The sequence below is a fragment of the Manis javanica genome, chromosome 9 (genome assembly GCF_040802235.1).
Source record: "Manis javanica isolate MJ-LG chromosome 9, MJ_LKY, whole genome shotgun sequence".
Taxonomy (NCBI): domain Eukaryota; kingdom Metazoa; phylum Chordata; class Mammalia; order Pholidota; family Manidae; genus Manis; species Manis javanica.
Window position 1 is genome coordinate 123,101,371 of NC_133164.1, and position 20,105 is coordinate 123,121,475.

At 42.2% G+C, this 20,105-nt stretch overlaps 1 protein-coding gene across 11 annotated transcripts in view; it reads left to right on the forward strand.

Moving 5' to 3' along the window:
• ZNF236 (zinc finger protein 236) overlaps positions 1 to 20,105 on the forward strand; it is a 117,469-nt gene that overhangs the window by 14,739 nt on the left and 82,625 nt on the right. For all 11 annotated transcript variants that reach the window (XR_012121284.1, XM_073213246.1, XM_037007399.2 and 8 more), the window contains exons 2-3: positions 13,436 to 13,578; positions 14,778 to 14,942. Coding sequence is in view for 10 of the 11 variants with exons in the window: in XM_037007399.2 (XP_036863294.2) it covers positions 13,436 to 13,578; positions 14,778 to 14,942 (308 nt within the window). In the remaining variant the exon portion in view is untranslated. The remainder of the gene's footprint in view (positions 1 to 13,435; positions 13,579 to 14,777; positions 14,943 to 20,105) is intronic.

Consider the following 20,105-nt stretch of genomic DNA (forward strand, 5'->3'; position numbering starts at 1 on the left):
GGAGCCGCCGAAGTGCAGCCTCAGCCTAGACTCTCACGGGTGCCCCCGGCCTTCCTCAGTTCCTCGCATCCGAGGAGATGCCTCTGAAGGGGAATCCTGGCCTCCACTCAGGGGACATGCCCGGCGGCTCCCAGGGGAGACGTGGGGTCCACTGAGGGAAACGCAGGGGAACCTGTTGCTAGAGACTTTGAGGTTGGCAGCCGGGCTCATCCCATGCAAGTGGCTGACGAGCACCTGGTGCTGGTGCCACAGACGGCTTCCTTCTTTAAGGACGGTGAGAATCAGGCAGGCTCGGATGCCGATGCTCGCCTCCAGAGTTATTCCAGGCGAGCTCCCAAAGATGATGCCAGGGTTCTTGTTCACGGAGTTGAAGAATGAACTTCGCAAACACTCAAGGTAGGAGAGCAAGTGAGAGGCTTTTATTTAGAGATAAAGTGAGGCCAGAGCTCCTGGCTCAGGCCAGGAGGGGACAGTAGAGGCTCCCAGGTCTTTATCTTTAACTCTGTGTCACAAGTAAATTTCATATCATTTATCCTAATACCAGTACCAGGGTTCTGGACTATTATTATTAAGACTATGCTTTCAGCAATGAAGGTAGTTAGGCTTGCCTCTTAGTGGTATATGCTTTATATGGAGAACATAGTCTTGGGCTTACAATTGGTATAAAATACTGTTGATAAAGTCCAAGTTCATCTGCTGTTTTTACATGGTAGAAACAGGGTTCTTATCTCAGAAACCATGACCTTCAGAGGTGTGGAAACCTGATTTATGAAGAGAGATCCTGAATTATGAGTTGAAAATGACTCCTACTTCTGTACTGGCTAATTGTGTGTGGTTTTGACCAAGTATCTTAATTTCTCTAGGGTCTTAGTTTCCTTAGCTATTCAACAAAAGATATGGACTGTGTGACTCACCTTTCCTCCCAAGTAAAGTGTATTTCTTACTTTGTAATTTAATTCCTTTTAAACAGGTAATACATTAAAATGGTTCAAAAATTTTAAATATGTAAGTCCTCTTTCCCCGTCAGATAGTTACCTTTTTTACAGGCAACCAATGCTATTTTTTTTCTGTAGTACAGGGATATTTTATACACATCCAAGCAAAAGCATGGTGTATCGTTGCTCCTTGGTTCCTTTTTTTTTTTTTAACTGTAAAATTTTTTTTTTTTTTTTTGAGAAGGCATCTCTCATATTTATTGATCAAATGGTTGTTAACAAAACTCTGTTTAGGGGAGTCAATGCTCAATGCACAATCATTAATCCATCTCAAGCCTAATTCTCATCAGTCTCCAATCTTCTGAAGCATAACGAACAAGTTCTTACATGGTGAACAAATTCTTACATAGTGAATAAATTCTTACATGATGAACAGTACAAGGGCAGTCATCACAGAAACTTTCGGTTTTGATCACCCATTATGAACTATAAACAATCAGGTCAAATATGAATATTCGTTTGATTTTTATACTTGATTTATATGTGGATCCCACATTTCTCCCTTTATTATTATTATTATTTTTATTTTTAATAAAATGCTGAAGTGGTAGGTAGATGCAAGATAAAGGTAGAAAACATAGTTTAGTGTTGTAAGAGAGCAATTGTAGATGATCAGGTGTGTGCCTGTAGACTATGTGCTAATCCGAGCTAGACAAGGGCAATAAAACATCCACGGATGCAGAAGCTTTCTCTCAAAACAGGGGGGTGGGTGAGGTTCTAAGCTTCACCACTGTTGATCCCCAATTTCTCACCTGATGGCCCCCCTGCGACTGTGCCTGTCTTAGGTTGTTCCTCCCTTGAGGAATCTTACCCGTCTCTGGCTAACCAGTCCTCTTCCGGGGCCATACAGGGAAATGTAAAGTTGGTAAGTGAGAGAGAAGCCATATTGTTTGAAAAGGTTAGCTTTTTACTTCTTTGCAAATTTATGCCCTGTGGCTTCTATGCTCAGCACTTGTCTCGAGGTATCTTTACCACCTGGAGGAATTATGATACTCGGTGAATTCGATATGAGGCATGAATTCTATTTAAGGGTTGTAATTAGGAAGGAAGAAGAAAAGCTATAGAGGTAGCATATGGAATAAAACATGGGAGGATTGATTATTTCTTTGACATATCTTCTTGTAGAGTACCTTAAGTTTGTATAGGTTTTAAACTACTAACTAAATTGTGCACCCATATTAACATAATAGGAATACGGTGACATAAACAAAGCAAATCTATAATTACCCGCCATCTCCAGTGAAGCCAAGAAAACCAGTTAGGCACCCTAGGCATTTGTGAAAATTTGTCTATGTTATGATGGATATTGTCCTACTGTACTTGAACAGTCTGAGAGAAATCAGACAAATTAAAGCAACCCATTTCTGGGATCTGTTCACATCCCATATGTTCTTTTAACCGTAGATAGTCTGTAGTTGTAAGATTTTGGAGTGCTACAACTTGCACCCCTCCCAACTCCTGGTTGAGTTCCAACAGTACAGATCCGGTCAAATTCGTTGTCTCACTGTATGCACATGCCAGCCTAGACATCTCCCTCCTCATTCCTATGGCAAGTCCAGGAAACGGTGGGGTGGACGCAGCCACAACCGCAGCATCACCTGGATCCCTGTGGAGGCTTTTTGATGATCATCCCCCGGCACGAGTCCTCCAGAGAGTGCTGATGCCAGAGGCTCCTCCTCATATTGTATCTTAGTTCATTTTCTGGGTATCCAAGCTAGGCCTTGATCTTCTGCATAGAAACAAACAGACCCTTTGCCCACACTTTGACATGCCCTCTATACCACTGTGCAGAACTCATTGGAGGTCACCACACAGGAACTGCTTTTTTTTTTTTTTTTATTAAGAGAAAGCAATATTATCAGAAAAGAGTATCTTCATAGCCGATCATCTGACACCCTTTAAGTGATCAAAATTAAGGATATTTAAAGCATGCGTTAATCTCTGATTTACCAATAGTTTTATCCTATCGAGGAGTAATCCCCCTTTTCTTTCTTTCTCTCTTTTTTTTTAATCTTTACATTTACATGAAGAATACTATGTTTACTATGCTCTCCCCTATACCAGGTCCCCCCTGAAAACCACATTACAGTCACTGTCCATCAGCATAGCAAAATGTTGTAGAATCACTACTTGTCCTCTCTGTGTTGTACAGCCAGCCCTCCCCTTTCTCCCTCCCCCCCCATGCATGCTAATCTTAATACACTCTTTCTTCTCCCCCCCCTTATCCCTCCCTGCCCACCCATCCTCCCCAGTTCCTTTCCCTTTGGTACCTGTTAGTCCATTTTTGGGTTCTGTAATTCTGCTGCTGTTTTGTTCCTTCAGTTTTTCCTTTGTTCTTATACTCCTCAGATGAGTGAAATCATTTGGTATTTCTCTTTCTCCGCTTGGCTTATTTCGCTGAGCATAATAGTCTCCAGTTCCATCCATGTTGCTGCAAATGGTAGGATTTGCCCTCTTCTTATGGCTGAGTAGTATTCCATTGTGTATATGTACCACATCTTCTTTATCCATTCATCTACCGATGGACATTTAGGTTGCTTCCAATTCTTGGCTATTGTAAAAAGTGCTGCAATAAACATAGGGGTGCATCTGTCTTTCTCAAACTTGATTGCTGCGTTCTTAGGGTAAATTCCTAGGAGTGGAATTCCTGGGTCAAATGGTAGGTCTGTTTTGAGCATTTTGATGAACCTCCATACTGCTTTCCACAATGGTTGAACTAATTTACATTCCCACCGGCAGTGTAGGAGGGTTCCCCTTTCTCCACAGCCTCGCCAACATTTGTTGTTTGTCTTTTGAATGGCAGCTATCCTTACTGGTGTGAGGTGATACCTCATTGTAGTTTTAATTTGCATTTCTCTGATAATTAGCGATGTGGAGCATCTTTTCATGTGTCTGTTGGCCATCTGTATTTCTTTTTTAGAGAACTGTCTGTTCAGTTCCTCTGCCCATTTTTTAATTGGGTTATTTGTTTTTTGTTTGTTGAGGTGTGTGAGCTCTTTATATATTCTGGACATCAAGCCTTTATCAGATCTGTCATTTTCAAATATATTCTCCCATACTGTAGGGTTCCTTTTTGTTCTATTGATGGTGTCTTTCGCTGTACAGAAGCTTTTCAGCTTAATGTAGTCCCACTTGCTCATTTTTGCTGTTGTTTTCCTTGCCCGGGGAGATATGTTCAAGAAGAGGTCACTCATGTTTATGTCTAAGAGGTTTTTGCCTATGTTTTTTTCCAAGAGTTTAATGGTTTCATGACTTACATTCAGGTCTTTGATCCATTTTGAGTTTACCTTTGTATATGGGGTTAGACAATGGTCGAGTTTCATTCTCCTACATGTAGCTGTCCAGTTTGGCCAGCACCATCTGTTGAAGAGACTGTCATTTTGCCATTGTGTGTCCATGGCTCCTTTCTCAAATATTAATTGACCATATATGTTTGGGTTAATGTCTGGAGTCTCTAATCTGTTCCACTGGTCTGTGGCTCTGTTCTTGTGCCAGTACCAAATTGTCTTGATTACTATGGCTTTGTAGTAGAGCTTGAAGTTGGGGAGTGAGATCCCCCCCTACTTTATTCTTCTTTTTCAGGATTGTTTTGGCTATTCGGGGTCTTTGGTGTTTCCATATGAATTTTTGAATTATTTGCTCCAGTTCATTGAAGAATGTTGCTGGTAATTTGAGAGGGATTGCATCAAATATGTACATTGCTTTGGGCAGGATTGCCATTTTGACAATATTAATTCTTCCTAGCCATGAGCATGGGTTGAGTTTCCATTTGTTAGTGTCCCCTTTAATTTCTCTTAAGAGTGACTTGTAGTTTTCAGAGTATAGGTCTTTCACTTCTTTGGTTAGGTTTATTCCTAGGTATTTTATTCTTTTTGATGCAATTGTGAATGGAATTGTTTTCCTGATTTCTCTTTCTATTGGTTCATTGTTAGTGTATAGGAAAGCAACAGATTTCTGTGTGTTAATTTTGTATCCTGCAACTTTGCTGTATTCCGATATCAGTTCTAGTAGTTTTGGAGTGGAGTCTTTAGGGTTTTTTATGTACAATATCATGTCATCTGCAAATAGTGACAGTTTTACTTCTTCTTTACCAATCTGGATTCCTTGTATTTCTTTGTTTTGTCTGATTGCTGTGGCTAGGACCTCCAGTACAATGTTAAATAACAGTGGGGAGAGTGGGCATCCCTGTCTAGTTCCCGTTCTCAGAGGAAATGCTTTTAGCTTCTCGCTGTTCAGTATGATGTTGGCTGTGGGTTTATCATATATGGCCTTTATTATGTTGAGGTACTTGCCCTCTATTCCCATGTTGCTGAAAGTTTTTATCATGAATGGATGTTGAATTTTGTCAAATGCTTTTTCAGCATCTATGGAGATGATCATGTGGTTTTTGTCTTTCTTTTTGTTGATGTGGTGGATGATGTTGATGGATTTTCGAATGTTGTACCATCCTTGCATCCCTGGGATGAACCCCACTTGGTCATGGTGTATGATCCTTTTGATATACTGTTGAATTCTGTTTGCTAATATTTTATTGGGTATTTTTGCATCTACATTCATCAGGGATATTAGTCTGTAATTTTCTTTTTTGGTGGGGTCTTTGCCTGGTTTTGGTATTAGGGTGATGTTGGCTTCATAGAATGAGTTTGGGAGTATTCCCTACTCATCTATTTTTTGGAACACTTTAAGGAGAATGGGTATTATATCTTCTCTGTGTGTCTGATAAAATTCCGAGGTAAATCCTTCTGGCCCCAGGGTTTTGTTCTTGGGTAGTTTTTTGATTACCGCTTCAATTTCTTTGCTCGTAATTGGTTTGTTTAACTTTTGTGTTTCTTCCTTGGTCAGTCTTGGGAGGTTGTATTTTTCTAGGAAGTTGTCCATTTCTTCTAGGTTTTCCAGCTTGTTGGCATATAGGTTTTCATAGTAGTCTTTAATAATTCTTTGTATTTTTGTGGAGTCTGTCGTGATTTTTCCATTCTCATTTCTGATTATGTTGATTTGTGTTGATTCTCTTTTTCTCTTAATAAGTTTGGCTAGAGGCTTATCTATTTTGTTAATTTTCTCAAAGAACCAGCTCTTGGTTTCGTTGATTTTTGCTATTGTTTTATTCTTCTCAATTTTGTTTATTTCTTCTCTGATCTTTATTATTTCCCTCCTTCTGCTGACTTTAGGCCTCATTTGTTCTTCTTTTCCCACTTTCGATAATTGTGATGTTAGAGTATTCATTTGGGATTATTCTTCCTTCTTCATGTGTGCCTGGATCGCTATATACTTTCCTCTTAGGACTGCTTTCGCTGCATCCCACAGAAGTTTGGGCTTTGTGTTGTTGTTGTCATTTGTTTCTATATATTCCTTGATCTCTATTTTGATTTGTTCATTGATCCATTGATTATTTAGTAGCATGTTGTTAAGCCTCCATGTGTTTGTGAGCCTTTTTGTTTTCTTTGTAGAATTTATTTCTAGTTTTATACCTTTGTGGTCTGAAAAATTGGTTGGTAGAATTTGAATATTTTGAAATTTACTGAGGCTCCTTTTGTGATCTAGTATGTGGTCTATTCTGGAGAATGTTCCATGTGCACTTAAGAAGAATGTATATCCTGTTGCTTTTGGGTGTAGAGTTCTGTAGATGTCTATTAGGTCCATCTGTTCTAGTGTGTTGTTCAGTGCCTCTGTGTCCTTACTTATTTTCTACCCAGTGGATCTATCCTTTGGGGTGAGTGGTGTGTTGAAGTCTCCTAAAATGAATGCATTGCAGTCTATTTCCCTCTTTAGTTCTGTTAGTATTTGCTTCACATATGCTGGTGCTCCTGTGTTGGGTGCATATATATTTAGAATGGTTATATCCTCTTGTTGGACTGAGCCCTTTATCATTATCTAGTGTCCTTCTTTATCTCTTGTTACTTTCTTTGTTTTGAAGTCTATTTTGTCTGATATTAGTACTGCAACCCCTGCTTTCTTCTCACTGTTGTTTGCCTGAAATATGTTTTTCCATCCCTTGACTTTTAGTCTGTGCATGTCTTTGGGTTTGAGGTGAGTTTCTTGTAAGCAGCATATAGATGGGTCTTGCTTTTTTATCCATTCTATTACTCTGTGTCTTTTGATTGGTGCATTAAATCCATTTACATTTAGGGTGACTATTGAGAGATATGTACTTATTGCCATTGCAGGCTTTAGATTCGTGGTTACCAAAGGTTCAAGGTTAGCTTCTTTAGTATCTTACTGCCTGACTTAGCTCGCTTATTGAGCTGTTATATACACTGTCTGGAGATTCTTTTCTTCTCTCCCTTCTTATTCCTCCTCCTCCATTCTTCATATGTTGTGTGTTTTGTTCTGTGCTCTTTTTAGGAGTGCTCCCATCTAGAGCAGGCCCTGTAAGATGCCCTGTAGAGGTGGTTTGTGGGAAGCAAATTCCCTCAGCTTTCGCTTGTCTGGGAATTGTTTAATCCCGCCATTATATTTAAATGATAGTCGTGCTGGATACAGTATCCTTGGTTCAAGATCCTTCTGTTTCATTGCATTAAGTATATCATGCCATTCTCTTCTGGCCTGTAGGGTTTCTGTCGAGAAGTCTGATGTTACCCTGATGGGTTTTCCTTTATAGGTGACCTTTTTCTCTCTAGCTGCCTTTAAAACTCTTTCCTTGTCCTTGATCCTTGCCATTTTAATTATTATGTGTCTTGGTGTTGTCCTCCTTGTATCCTTTCTGTTGTGGGTTCTGTGTATTTCCGTGGTCTGTTCGATTATTTCCTCCCCCAGTTTCGGGAAGTTTTCAGCAATTATTTCTTCAGAGACTCTCTTCTTCTTCTGGTACCCCCATAATATGGATATTATTCCTTTTGGATTGGTCACACAGTTCTCTTAGTATTGTTTCATTCCTGGAGATCCTTTTATCTCTCTCTCTGTCAGCTTCCATACGTTCCTGTTCCCTGGTTTCTGTTCCTTCAATGGCCTCTTGCATCTTATCCATTCTGCTTATAAATCCTTCCAGGGTTTGTTTCACTTCTATGATCTCCTTCCTGACATCTGTGATCTCCCTCCGGACTTCATCCCATTGCTCTTGCATTTTTCTCTGCATCTCATCCCATTGCTCTTGCATTTTTCTCTGCATCTCTGTCAGCATGTTCATGATTTTTATTTTGAATTCTTTTTCAGGAGGACTGGTTAGGTCTGTCTCCCTCTCAGGTGTTGTCTCTGTGATCTTTGTCAGCCTGTAGTTTTGTCTTCATGGTGATAGAGATAGTGTGCAGAGCTGGTACGAGTGACAGCTGGGAGAGCTTCCCTTCTTGTTGGTTTGTGGCCTTCCTCTCCTGGGAGAATAGCGACCTCTAGTGGCTTGTGCTGGGCAGCTGTGCACAGACAGGGCTTCTGCTACCTGCCTGTTTGCTATGGAGTTTATCTCCGCTGTTGCTGTGAGCGTGGCCTGACTGGGGCTGCTCCAAAGTGGTGGAGCCCCGTTGGAGGGGGAGTGGCCGGGAGGCTATTTATCTCCGTTAGGGGCCTCTGTGCTCCCTGTTGCCCAGGGGGTTAGAGTGCCCAAAGATCCCCAGATTCCCTGCCTCTGGGCTACGTGTCCTGTCCTGCCCCTTTAAGACTTCCAAAAAGTACTCTCCAAACCAAAACAACAGCAGCAACGAAAGAAAAAAAAAATTAAATAATTTAGAAAAAAAAAAGGGTAAAACGTGCGATTTTCTTTGTCCTCAGGCGCCGGTCTCAGGCACCCGCTTACCGGTCATGCCGCCCTGTTTCCCTAGTATCCAGGACCCCACGCATGCACTGTGTCTGTGCTCTGGTCCGGAATCCTGGGGCTGGGTGCTCAGCAGTCCTGGGCTCCCTCCCCCTCCCTGCTGACTCCCCCCTCCTCAGCTGAGGGGAGGGGCGCTCGTGTCCCGCTGGGCCGGGGCTTATATCTCACCCCCTTCCCGAGGCGCTGGGTTCTCACAGGTGTGGATGTGGTCTGGATGTTGTCCTGTGTCCTCTGGTCTCTATTTTAGGAAGGGTTGTCTTTGTTATATTTTCATAGATATATGTGGTTTTGGGAGGAGATTTCCGCTGCTCTCCTCACGCCACCATCCTGTCTCTGCCTCTGCTCCTCAGTTCTTTTTTAAAGAAATGATATCTAGACTATATGGCTTTTCTCATTGATTACATTTTGAGGATTATTTCCCATGTGAGTACATTTCATTTCCAAGTGAGTACCTGCTTAACAGTAGATACATTTGAGCAGGTAACAGGTAAAATTTGTCAGTGCAGCAGCCTCCCCGATGCTACCCGCCTGTCCGTGCTGGCACTGTTTGAGTTGACGGATGTTTTCTCCGTCCTGGAGGGAAACAGGAGGCTGTGGCTGGTACCGTATGGCTTCTAGGTTAGAGGATTGGGTTTTGTGAGAGAGAGTCTCCCAAGAAAATAATGTAGCTGCATTTCAGTGAGCTCCTAGGAACAACCAGTGGCCAAGGTGTGTGCAAAGTAAGAATGGTTGGCAGGCACCGGACAAGCTGGAAACAGTGACTCTAACAGGTGATTTTGAGGTGAAGGGCTTGAGTCAATGTGGCTACAAGTATAAATTAGATACACTGGTTTTGGGAGCTTCAGACAACTAGGAAGAGACCATAAAAGCCATTAACTTTTATCTTATCTCCAAATACTTGGCAGCGATTTGTTAGGCACACGTTTTGTGCCAGGCCTTGGGCGAGGCTTTGGAGACCCAGCGGTAGGGCAGAAAGGGTCTATGGGCCCAAACACTTCAGAGTTTTACCTGAGCTCTGCTGATGCCTGAATGCTGGCAGATGTAGGAGGAGTGATGGAAAAAAGGGAGAAAAGAAAGTGGAAGGTAATTAAAAAAAAAGGAGATAGACTGGCAGAGGTTGGTCAAAGTGGTGCAGCTTAAAGTAGGGGTGATGCTGTCAGACTTCTTGAAGACGTCTCTGGGGACTTCAGGGTGCATTATATGTCAGAGTGAAAAAGCAGGAGCAAAACCTAAGGTGCTGGGAGGAAAGGAGGGGGTAATGGGGGAGGGGGTGTCTGTGGAGAACAGAAGATAGGGAGGGAGATAAACTGTATTTTGGTAAGATTTTTATTCAGAACATAAAAGCAGATAAAAGTTTGGGGGTAAGCTAAGTTACTTTAGAAACTGAAACTGGTGTATGTCTCATTTTAATATTCAAAATGCCTCAGGCTCTATGGATAGCTGAGCTCTTAAGTGCACAGTACTGAAGAGTCATCAGGGAATGCAAATTTGAGTTAAGTCCACGAATGCTGTAAGTGTGGTAGGTTTTACTGCAATTTTGAATGTACTGCAGACAGACATTTTGTACAGGAGATAAGCCTCGGCTATTTAGACTGGGGATAAGGACAGGCCTTTGCCGTGTTGATTCAGCTGGCCAGCCTTGTTTGCTGGGCCTGGTCTGGGCAGAAGAGCATCCATAAGATGGGTTCATACCGTCCCAGGTCATCACAGATCAGGCCTGCCTGTAGTGCTGGAACCGTGTAGCTGTGGAGCGGTGGGCCGGGTAGCAAGTGGCAAGGATGTGCAGTAAAGAGAAGGATGTGTGCCCAGATTATCGGCAGGCTCTTGTCCCTGGGGCATCAAGGAGCAGACACAACTTTGAGAGAGGCTTTCTTATTTTGGGGGTGGTAGATGGACAACTATTATAAACTACTGAAAATCTCTATTTTGATTTTGAAACGAGACTTCAAATTTTTCTCAAGGAAAACAAAGCCCAGTTTCTGATTTTTCATTCAATCAGTTTTTGTTTAATTGTCACAGTGAACTTGAGCTCTTTGAGCAGGAAGGGTGAGCGGTTGCAGAGAATAGCGGCCGTGTTTGTGTGAAGTCATGGGGCTCACCACCTGGCACCCTGCATCCTGAGTCTTCGGCACCAGCAAAAATCTTACAGTGATCCGTGCCCTGTCCCCTGGGGGCAGAAGCGTACAGTTGAAAAACACTGTTGTAGATGAACTCAGATTTGAGCACAACTAAATGCAGGTAGCTTTGTGCTTTTTGTGTGTGTAGAGGGAGGAACTGCAGAGAGTACCTGTTCCGACTGGGAGACCCTAGGCGTAGGGACTGCCGAGAACCCCCTGTGAAGCTCCTTTGCTGCCTGTCCTCAGGGGAGCTGACCAGTAAGGGGCTGCCGTTCATTTGATTATACCTCTACCTGGATCCCTAGCCCATTAAAAAATCTGATGGTCCTTGTGGTTGCAGGTACACCCACCCCCCAAAAAACAGTAGACATATATGTGGATGTACAGTATTTGTGTATAGTTTTTTCAGGGTTCAGGGACCTTCTGAAGCCCATCCTAAGGATCCATTAATTTCATAGACCTCTTTCTGAACAACTACTACTCTGGGGACCAGAAATTTGAGTGAACTTGAAGAGGTGATGGACAAAAGGGGTGATTTTGAGGACCAGCACCCTTCCCAGGAAGGACCAACACTGGGCAGAAAGGAAGCCAAGTGTGGATGACAGAGGCCCACCTGGTAGTGGGAGAAAAGCTTCAGACCTCTCAGTGTGAAGGGATGTGGCCACATTTACAAAGCATGTTCGTTCCCCTAATGCTAAGTGGAAGTCTAGAGATGCTGTGGAATTTAGCATAATGCTCAATGTGGAAACTAAAACATGTTTTCTTTTTTGTTCCCTCCAGTTATACTTTAATTTGACTTATTGTTTAAAGTTTGTCTTTGAACCAAATTAATATTTTATTATCCCTGGGGTAAGGGACTTACTGAAAAAGTTTTATATTGGTTTGTGCTTTGTTAGAGAGGGCAGTCTTGCTTCTCAAGATAAAAATCTTTTCTGGAAAAGTGTTAATTCAGAAGCAAAAATGACATCCTTTTTCAGTTTTACATGTGTGGTTTCTTGTCTCAGGGTTTCATCTATCAATTGCAATTACAATTAAATCCCTTCTCACCTTGGGGGAACATATTAAATAGTTTCAAAATAGAGGCTATGAAAATTGTTTAATTCTATATCCCAAAATAGCCTTTTAATTTTGCATTTTAGTAATTAGGTTGAGGAGCTCTTTCATCATGGTATTCAGCCTCTAGGTTAAAACACTTGCTACCAAATTTTCAACAGATACTTGTACCTTTCTAACCTTTAAACTCTTTCTTCTCATAGTACAAACTTTACCAGCGGAAATTAATATATCAATTGATGTGGCCCCAACAGTCAGTTTATTTAGGCCTGGGGAGTCAGAAAGCATTTTGTTACCAGTTTAGTAGAAATTTTGAGTGTACGGCCTTTAAGTAAAATGTAAATAATATTAAGAATAAATAATAAAAATTATTTGTATCTTTTCCTTAAGTAGACTCCTTTTGTTTGTGAATAGATTTAGAGACTTTCGAATTACATTTGTATTTCTTGAAACTGGCATTTGCTTTACTCGGGGCTCTGCCAGTTTCCTCCGCCTGTCTCCGCCCCGCCTGCGGTCCTTGGGGTTTCATGACTCTTGCTTTAGCACAGATTCTACTGTAGGCCGGGAGGTCAGCGAGATTCTACTGTTGGCCAGGGTTGGAATTGTAGGCTGTTTTCTCAAGAGGGATTTAAGGGTCTATAGCAAATTTGGAGAGCCTGTGTTTATTACCACATGGGCGTTTAAGAAAGAGAAGACTTAAAATTAACCCCTACCCTACTTCCAGACTTCTAAATTCTAATATTTTGGGGTCAAATTTGATACAAAGAGTCATATGTGACCTATTTCTAGTCATTATATAGTCAGTATGTATTATGTATTTGTGCCCAAATTATAAGACTTGTAGTGTACTTACTTATTTTAAAGAATTGTAGAGGTATAGGATATCTTCATTTATGACAGTCTTGACAAATTTTTATGGTCATCACATATTTGTTCTTATCTGAAAACTATTTTGTGCTGTAGCTGTTAACCTAAGTGGGTTGAGGAGCACCCTGTGAATGCGGTGGCCGGTGCAGAGGGCGCCGGCTGCTCGCCTCTTCAGACACAAGCGCGTCTCTCTGACTCGGTCTTGCTCTAGTGGTTTTCAGGTAGATTGAATTCGTGAATTAGCTTGTGTATTTCTGACAGAGATTTGCTTACTGAGTGATTTAAGAAACAGCATTGATTTTTGACGAGTTCTCAGTGATTTAGAGGTGAACTGCCTCCACCATTTGTAGAGACTGTGAAATAAAATTAAGCAAGTAGGCAACAGTTAGAAACATGGCTTTTGTGTGTCTGTGTGGTATCATGCTCCAGGAGTTTAGTGTTGGGTTTCTGAAAACCCTGTGAATGTGTATGTAGAATTCTTTTGTCCTGTGCCCCAGTCATCTCCACACTCCTCATTCCTAACTGAAAAACATGTCAGTTAAAAAATTTAAGATATCATTAATTTCATTTAAAATCTCTCATAAATCTGACATAATCTGGTTTTGTTTATGCTGTGAGGGTAACGAATGGTATTTGTCCTCTGTGCTTACACAATTTTATAGATGGAATTTTAACATTGAATGCGGAGAACACTAATTATGCCTATCAAGTTCCAAGCTTCCATAAGTGTGAAATCTGTCTGCTGTCTTTTCCAAAAGAGTCCCAGTTTCAACGCCACATGAAGGACCACGAGCGAAATGACAAGGTAGGATTTTCTAAAGGGATGTCAGGAATGTAAACGCTGAAACTTGGATATACTGTACCAGTCAACATGCAAAATGAAAATTTTTCTCATAATTTAGATTCCTGAATTGTGGGCATTTTATATGATATAAATAAATATTTTGATATTTTGTTTTTGGTTCTAGTTATAGTCCTGGCATTATTAGATAATGAGAAAAACTGAGAGCTTGTCCAGTGAATCTATGTATTGAGGCTATTTGGGTGGACAAAGAAATAATCTTCAAATACGACTTCTTCTGTAGTTTTGGTTTCATACATACTGAATGCACATACCTTGATGTGGATTTGTGTTTCTCTAGCAGGAAATGTTACCCTTACGTGGTCTTGATTTTAAAATGGTACTCGAGATATTTTAGGTGGAATTTCAGCAGGGAGCAGCACTATCTTAAGGCGACTTGGGCCCTTTTTTTCAGTGCTCCTTGTGGGATGTCGAGAATTTCAGCATGTTAATGAAAGACCTGCCTGATAGAAAGCGCCATTTACAGTTTCAGTCACACAAGTGCCTGCCGACTTGCTCCCAGGTCAGGAGGATGCATGCAAGCTAGAGGCTGCTGGAGAGCAGAAGAGGGCCAGGGATCCCCCCCCCCGAGAGCGGGATGTGTCCGGCCCTGGCCTGACCTCCTGCACGGGTGACAGCACTGTGACTCTCATGATCCGCACTGACCGCTGTGTACCTGCAGGCATTTTCCTTGCAAGTTGATGGCCTGAGGTCCTGACTCCTTAGGGTCTTGATCCTTCAGACAGAAATACTAGGGATGGCTTTCTCTTTTGATTAGTAATTGGGAGCATGCCTTCCATTTGGGGAAATCTTAGGCTGGTAAAACCTAATGAACACTTTCTATGATTTCTTACTTTGTTTCCAGCCGTGGAGTTGGTCAGGAAAGAAGGGAAAAGGCCCGACAGAGTTGAGGCTTCTCATGTCTGTGTTCACAGACCCTTGTGGGCAGCATTTCTTCTACGCAGCTGTGTTGTCCTTAGAGCCCTTGAGAAGTTCTGTAAGGAGCTCTACTCTGTCTGTTAGATTTACTGACTTTAGGTCAGAAAGAGGCTTCAGGGGTTCCTTAGGAAAACGTCTGCAGGTTGTGGTGCTTGTTAATATCTGAATGACTTACTGTGGACAAATTGTATTTCAGTGGCTTATTGACTTTTCTCTCCAAATAGCCACATCGATGTGACCAGTGCCCCCAAACATTTAATGTTGAATTCAACCTGACCCTTCATAAGTGCACCCACAATGGGGAGGACCCCACCTGTCCTGTGTGTAACAAGAAATTCTCCAGAGTGGCGAGCCTCAAAGCGCACATCATGCTGCACGAGAAGGAAGAGGTAATTATTTGGGCCTTTACTTTATTGACTGATTTTTAAAGTGCATCTAATCCTTAGGAGGATTTTAAACTAGTTTAAAAAGCCTTTTGTATAGATTTCAAGGAATTAATTATCATTAGATTTGCCTTGGCCAATCTCCGGTTCATTGATAAAACAGTTTGTTTTCTGGCTGTATCAGTACCTTAGGGCAGAGACATATTAATGTCTAGTATATCTGGAGGATCAAAATGCTGTCCACATGGGCTGGCAGAGGTCTCTCCCTCACCCTCACTTTTTTTTTTTTTTAACAAATTAACTTTCGTAGGATTCTACAATAGCCAAAAGGAAGATTTCTGCCTCTGAAAATGGTAGAATTTCCTTACTTGGTTCATCCCCCAACATGTGGGAATTTGGCCAAAGAGAAGAAATTCATGATGACCCAAAGCAGTTTACACTTCAAAGTGAACAACCCCGAAGGTCCCAGGCCAGCCTTGGGACGGCTTTAAGGCGACGGGGCTGTACTGCTGATGTCAGAAAAGAGACACCCTGTTGCTGGGGTGGGTGGGCCGGATTTGAAGTATAAGTGGCTGTTGCTTTAAAAATATTACTCCCCCCTTATTATTGTAGAATATTAGGGAAATGCAAAAAGTAAAAGGGAGACAATAAAAATCATCTCTAATTCTACCATCCAGGGATAATTACAGACAACTATTTGGTGTATTTTCCTCCTGAGACAGAAAAACAAATACAGTATTTACATTGCATGTATAAAATGTGCATGCTAAAAATTGAATTCATACTTTCAACATAGGTTTGTGTCCTCTTTTTATATATGCCTTTAATTTTTGATATAAAATAATTTACTTTTATATTTTTAAATCTTATTATGTAAGTAATACATGGAAAAAGCTAGAAACTAAAGATGAACTAAAGTAACAGTGTTAAGAGAACCAGTAAGCACACCAGTTGGAGAGAATGTATGAACAGTCTTGCAGACTTGTATTTACTATACAGGCTTTCCATAATAGTTGATTTACTTAAGAATAGTTTTTTAATACAAAAATAGTTGTGCTACTATTTGTGACCTGCCCTTTTACCTTAATATTTTGTGAATATATCTTTCTCCCTTCTTGCTCACTGTATAATGAGTATTTTCTCTCTGTCGGTATTTTAAATTAGTTTATTAAAGTCTTTAGTGTCTGGACATAGCATAATGATGTTTAATTATTCTCTTTTTATTTAACATTTAAGTTGTTTATACTTTTTCAGTGTTATAAATAATGCATCTTCATATGTATCTTTAATTATTTCGTTAGGATAGTGTCTTGCCAATGGGTTTCAGCCTTGGGCAAATTCACTATGGGTTCAATGTGACCAAAGAAAATTGACAGCAGAACGCTCTTTGGGGTGAAAGGGTTATACCCAACTTTATTTCCAGGTGGCAGGTTAGTCAGTAGAATCCTGTTAACTCAGAGCGAGTCTGCATGCAGCAAGCCAGTCTCTGCCTCTGGGCCCCTCTGTCCACACAGCTGTCCTCTGGGCTTCTTTGCTCAGTCGTCCCACACAGCTGTCTTCTGGGCGTCTGTCCTCGGTGCTGCCACCACGCCAGCCTCTGCTCTGCTCTCCTGCAGCCTTGCAGCCCTGCCACCGTGTTGCACCCAGAGCACTGGGCGGAGCTTTGTACATAGAGTCAACAGCCATGTATTGCCCACAGGTGTGCAGTGAGCTAGTCAACCAGGGCCAGGGGAGAATCCCGGCCACAGGAACTCTCATTTTATCCACAGATAGGTCCCTACAGTTGGCTTTACTGCATTAATGAGGCTTTCCAAGTTCTTTATAGAATGCCACATTGTGTTCCAGAAAATGTGTGCTGCCCTATGCCTTCTGCAGACTGTAGGCATGCCTGTCTCACTCAGCTGCAGCACTTCAGCAATGACCATTGTTTAATTTTTTAAAAGCAGAGATGTTTGTGTTAAATAATAGTATATTAAAATTTTGAACTAAGTTCCGCATGTGCATAGTGAGCAACCACACAGCAGAGAAGGATGTGGAGAGAAGCCGAGTCCCTGCTGCCCCTGGCCGCAGCTCCCCTGGAAGTGGCCTCTGTCAGCAGTCCCGGTGTGTCCTTATGGGACATCTCTATGCCCCCAGTGACCTGGCCCACACTGCTTTGGGCCTTTTTTTTTGGGTTAACTTACCTTAGGTATTGTTTCCCACCTGTTCCTCACAGACCTGCCTCCTTTTTAACAGCCACATGGTATTATAATCACTGTTGTTAGACATACAGGTTGTTTTCAGCAGTTCGTCCATACAAAGCTACAACAAGCAATATGTTCTCATTCTTGTGAAATAACTTACTTTGAAATACTTGCCAAGTCTAAAATTATTATTTTGTAAAATCCTACCGTGTCCTCCAGTGCTGGTCCACACACATAGCTTAGAAATTGTGAATTCATACTGGTATCTCCAATGCCAGTCCCTGTTACAGGGCTCCTGCGTGCCCCCCTGCCCCCGATGTCCCTTCTTCCACAGCGAGGAGCCTGGCTCTTCAGGGCGGGAGCATATGCACGCACTCATCGTGTCATCGTGTGTCACACGGAAGCGGTGGTCCAGTCGCTTGGTCCACACCGCTGAAAGTAAGCCTGCTAAGAAGCATCTTGGATTCGGAGTAAGTACAGGGTCGTTCAACCAGCGGGCTTTCTAGTTTAGGCCCACCCCTTTCCCATCCTTAAGCTCCGCAGTCCTCGACTAACTGCCCTCAGTTGGGGTTAGGTCAGTGTGACCACCAAGAGAGCCCAAGGCAGCAGGAATTGAGGGCTAGGGATCTCTTCTGATATTTGGATGCCAGCTTACTAGTAGAAGCCGGAACGACACAGAAGTTGTGCTCTGAGCCCAGCCAGTCTCATGCTGGTCCCGCCCTGCCCCTCAGCTGCTCCCTGGCCCACCTGTGGTTTCTCTCATTTCTCTTTGCTGTGTTTCTCTTTGTAGTGATAAACAAATGTTTGTGTGTTTCTTATTTTCCTTTTCTGGTTTATTGATGTGAACTTTAGAATTTTGCCTTGTTAAAAATCAGTTGATAGTTTTATTTTGATTGCATTAAGTTTTTAGATTATTACAGGGTAGAATTGAACATGTTTCCAATACTGAATCTTTGTTGTCAAAACATCGCTCAGCAGTGTTTTGTTCATATGGGTTCAGTACATTACTTAAATTTATTCTTACATGTTTTAAGATTTTACTCAGTATCATTTGAGGGGTCTTTCAGTAATGTACTGTTTGTGATTTGTCTGTGGGAAAGCAGTGCAGTTTTGAATGTTAGTCTTGCAGCCTGCCATCCTATCAGATTGGTTTTGGGGTTTCAGGTATACAACTTCATTCTATAAATAATGATTGGGTGACAAGGTTTTTTGTTTTGTTTTCAACAAGCACATGGGGGTTTAAAATGAAAGTATCTTTTGATCAGTATTATTCATCACAATTTATAGCAAGAGCCTATCCCTTGAAAAATTTCACTCTTGAAAGAATGGTACAATGGATACTCAACTGCAGTGAAGTTTACCTGATTCACTAATTGTTAAAATTTGCCAGCTCTCCACTCTTCCCCTTTTGAACAATTTTGAACTAAGTTGCTGACATCATGTCACTATTTCACCTCTAAATATGTCAGTATTATTTCCCTAAAAACAAGACACTTTAATTCCTCCTCGTAGAGCAATCGTCACTCAAGAATCGAGCACTTTATGATGATCTGCCGTCACAGGGCCCCATCTGGGGTGACTGACATGGGGGGGGGCGTAAGTTTCGGATGGCAGAGGCTCCGCTCCTCTGGGCCCTGGGGGATGAGCATGAGGTGGGCTCCCACAGAGCGGGAATGCAGATTAGCAGCGAGATTGGGCAGTTCCTGCTCCATCAGGGCAGGTTCTCAGTGTCCTGCAGTCATAGCCTCCTTAGCCTCATGTCTCTCTGCAAGTAAAACTGAAGCCAAAACGTATGAGTTCTTTTCAGTAAGTAGTTACATCCAAACAGTCTAATAAGTATTTGTCTTAATAGCTTAGTAGTCATGTGAAGAACTAACCATCTGTAAATTGGGTGCCGCACAGCTTTTTAGACCCTGGCATTTCCTCTTCTGCATGGATTCTGTCTCCTGCTACTGTCTCCACAGCAGCTACTGAAACCCAGCTCAGAGACGTGGCATGAACCTGAGCCACGTCCAGCTGATTGTTAGCATGGCATGGGACAGTCGGGCATCGCATTTCCTTTGAGAGTGCCAGCCTCCCTTGGACTTTGTCATGGTGCACTGGCACCTCGCTCCTGGTTGGGACTGTGGCTTGACAGCCTCATTTTTTTCTGTGAAATGGAGACATTGCTCTGTCTTCACAGAAAAATGAGGTGTTTGGAGATAGGTATGGAAAGCCTATTTTGGGAAGTGGAGCAGAATCTGGCTTGGGACAGATGTGTGGATTGTATTCCATGGATTACAATCCATTGCTGGGAGCTGATCTGTGTTTGTTGGGTGGGAACGGGAGTGTACAGGTTACTTACAGTGCCCCTCAGGCTGGGTAGGAGAGGAGATAGCTGTAGGCATCAAGACTAGGGTTTATGAAGCGTGGTTTATGGAATAACAAAGGAGTCCAGACACTGGGGATGTTGGCAAGAGAGTTGAAATAAAATAACGTGGTGTAGGCTGGATAAGCAAAGAAGTGAAACCTGGTGTGTGTGTGTGTGTGTGTGTGTGTGTGTGTGTGTGTGTGTGTGTGTGTGTGTGTGTGTGTGTGTGTGTGTGTGTGTGTATGTGTGTGTATGTGTGTGTGTGAATCCTGTTACCATCACAGGGACGGGTGAAGATGGGGAAGCAATTCTACAGGCGGGCCGGTGTCCTAGGACGAGGCTGCCGGCCTCTCTCCAGCCCCTCCAATGTCCACCCACCCACAGTCACCAGGGCAGTGAGATTTACTGCCTTCCATTCTTTAGAGAAACCTTTTAAAATTTGCTCTGACTTCCTCCATTACTACAAAGAGAAATAACAGTAATTCATCATTTCCAGAAGTTCTTGGGTTTTTATACATTATTTTCAAAATCTTCCCTTCATTCTATTTTCTCTCCCACACACTTTGTCCAAGTTCTTTTCCAGATTGTTCCCCAGAATGGCCTTCCCCTCCTTCCCCTCTGATTCCTGTCCCCTGT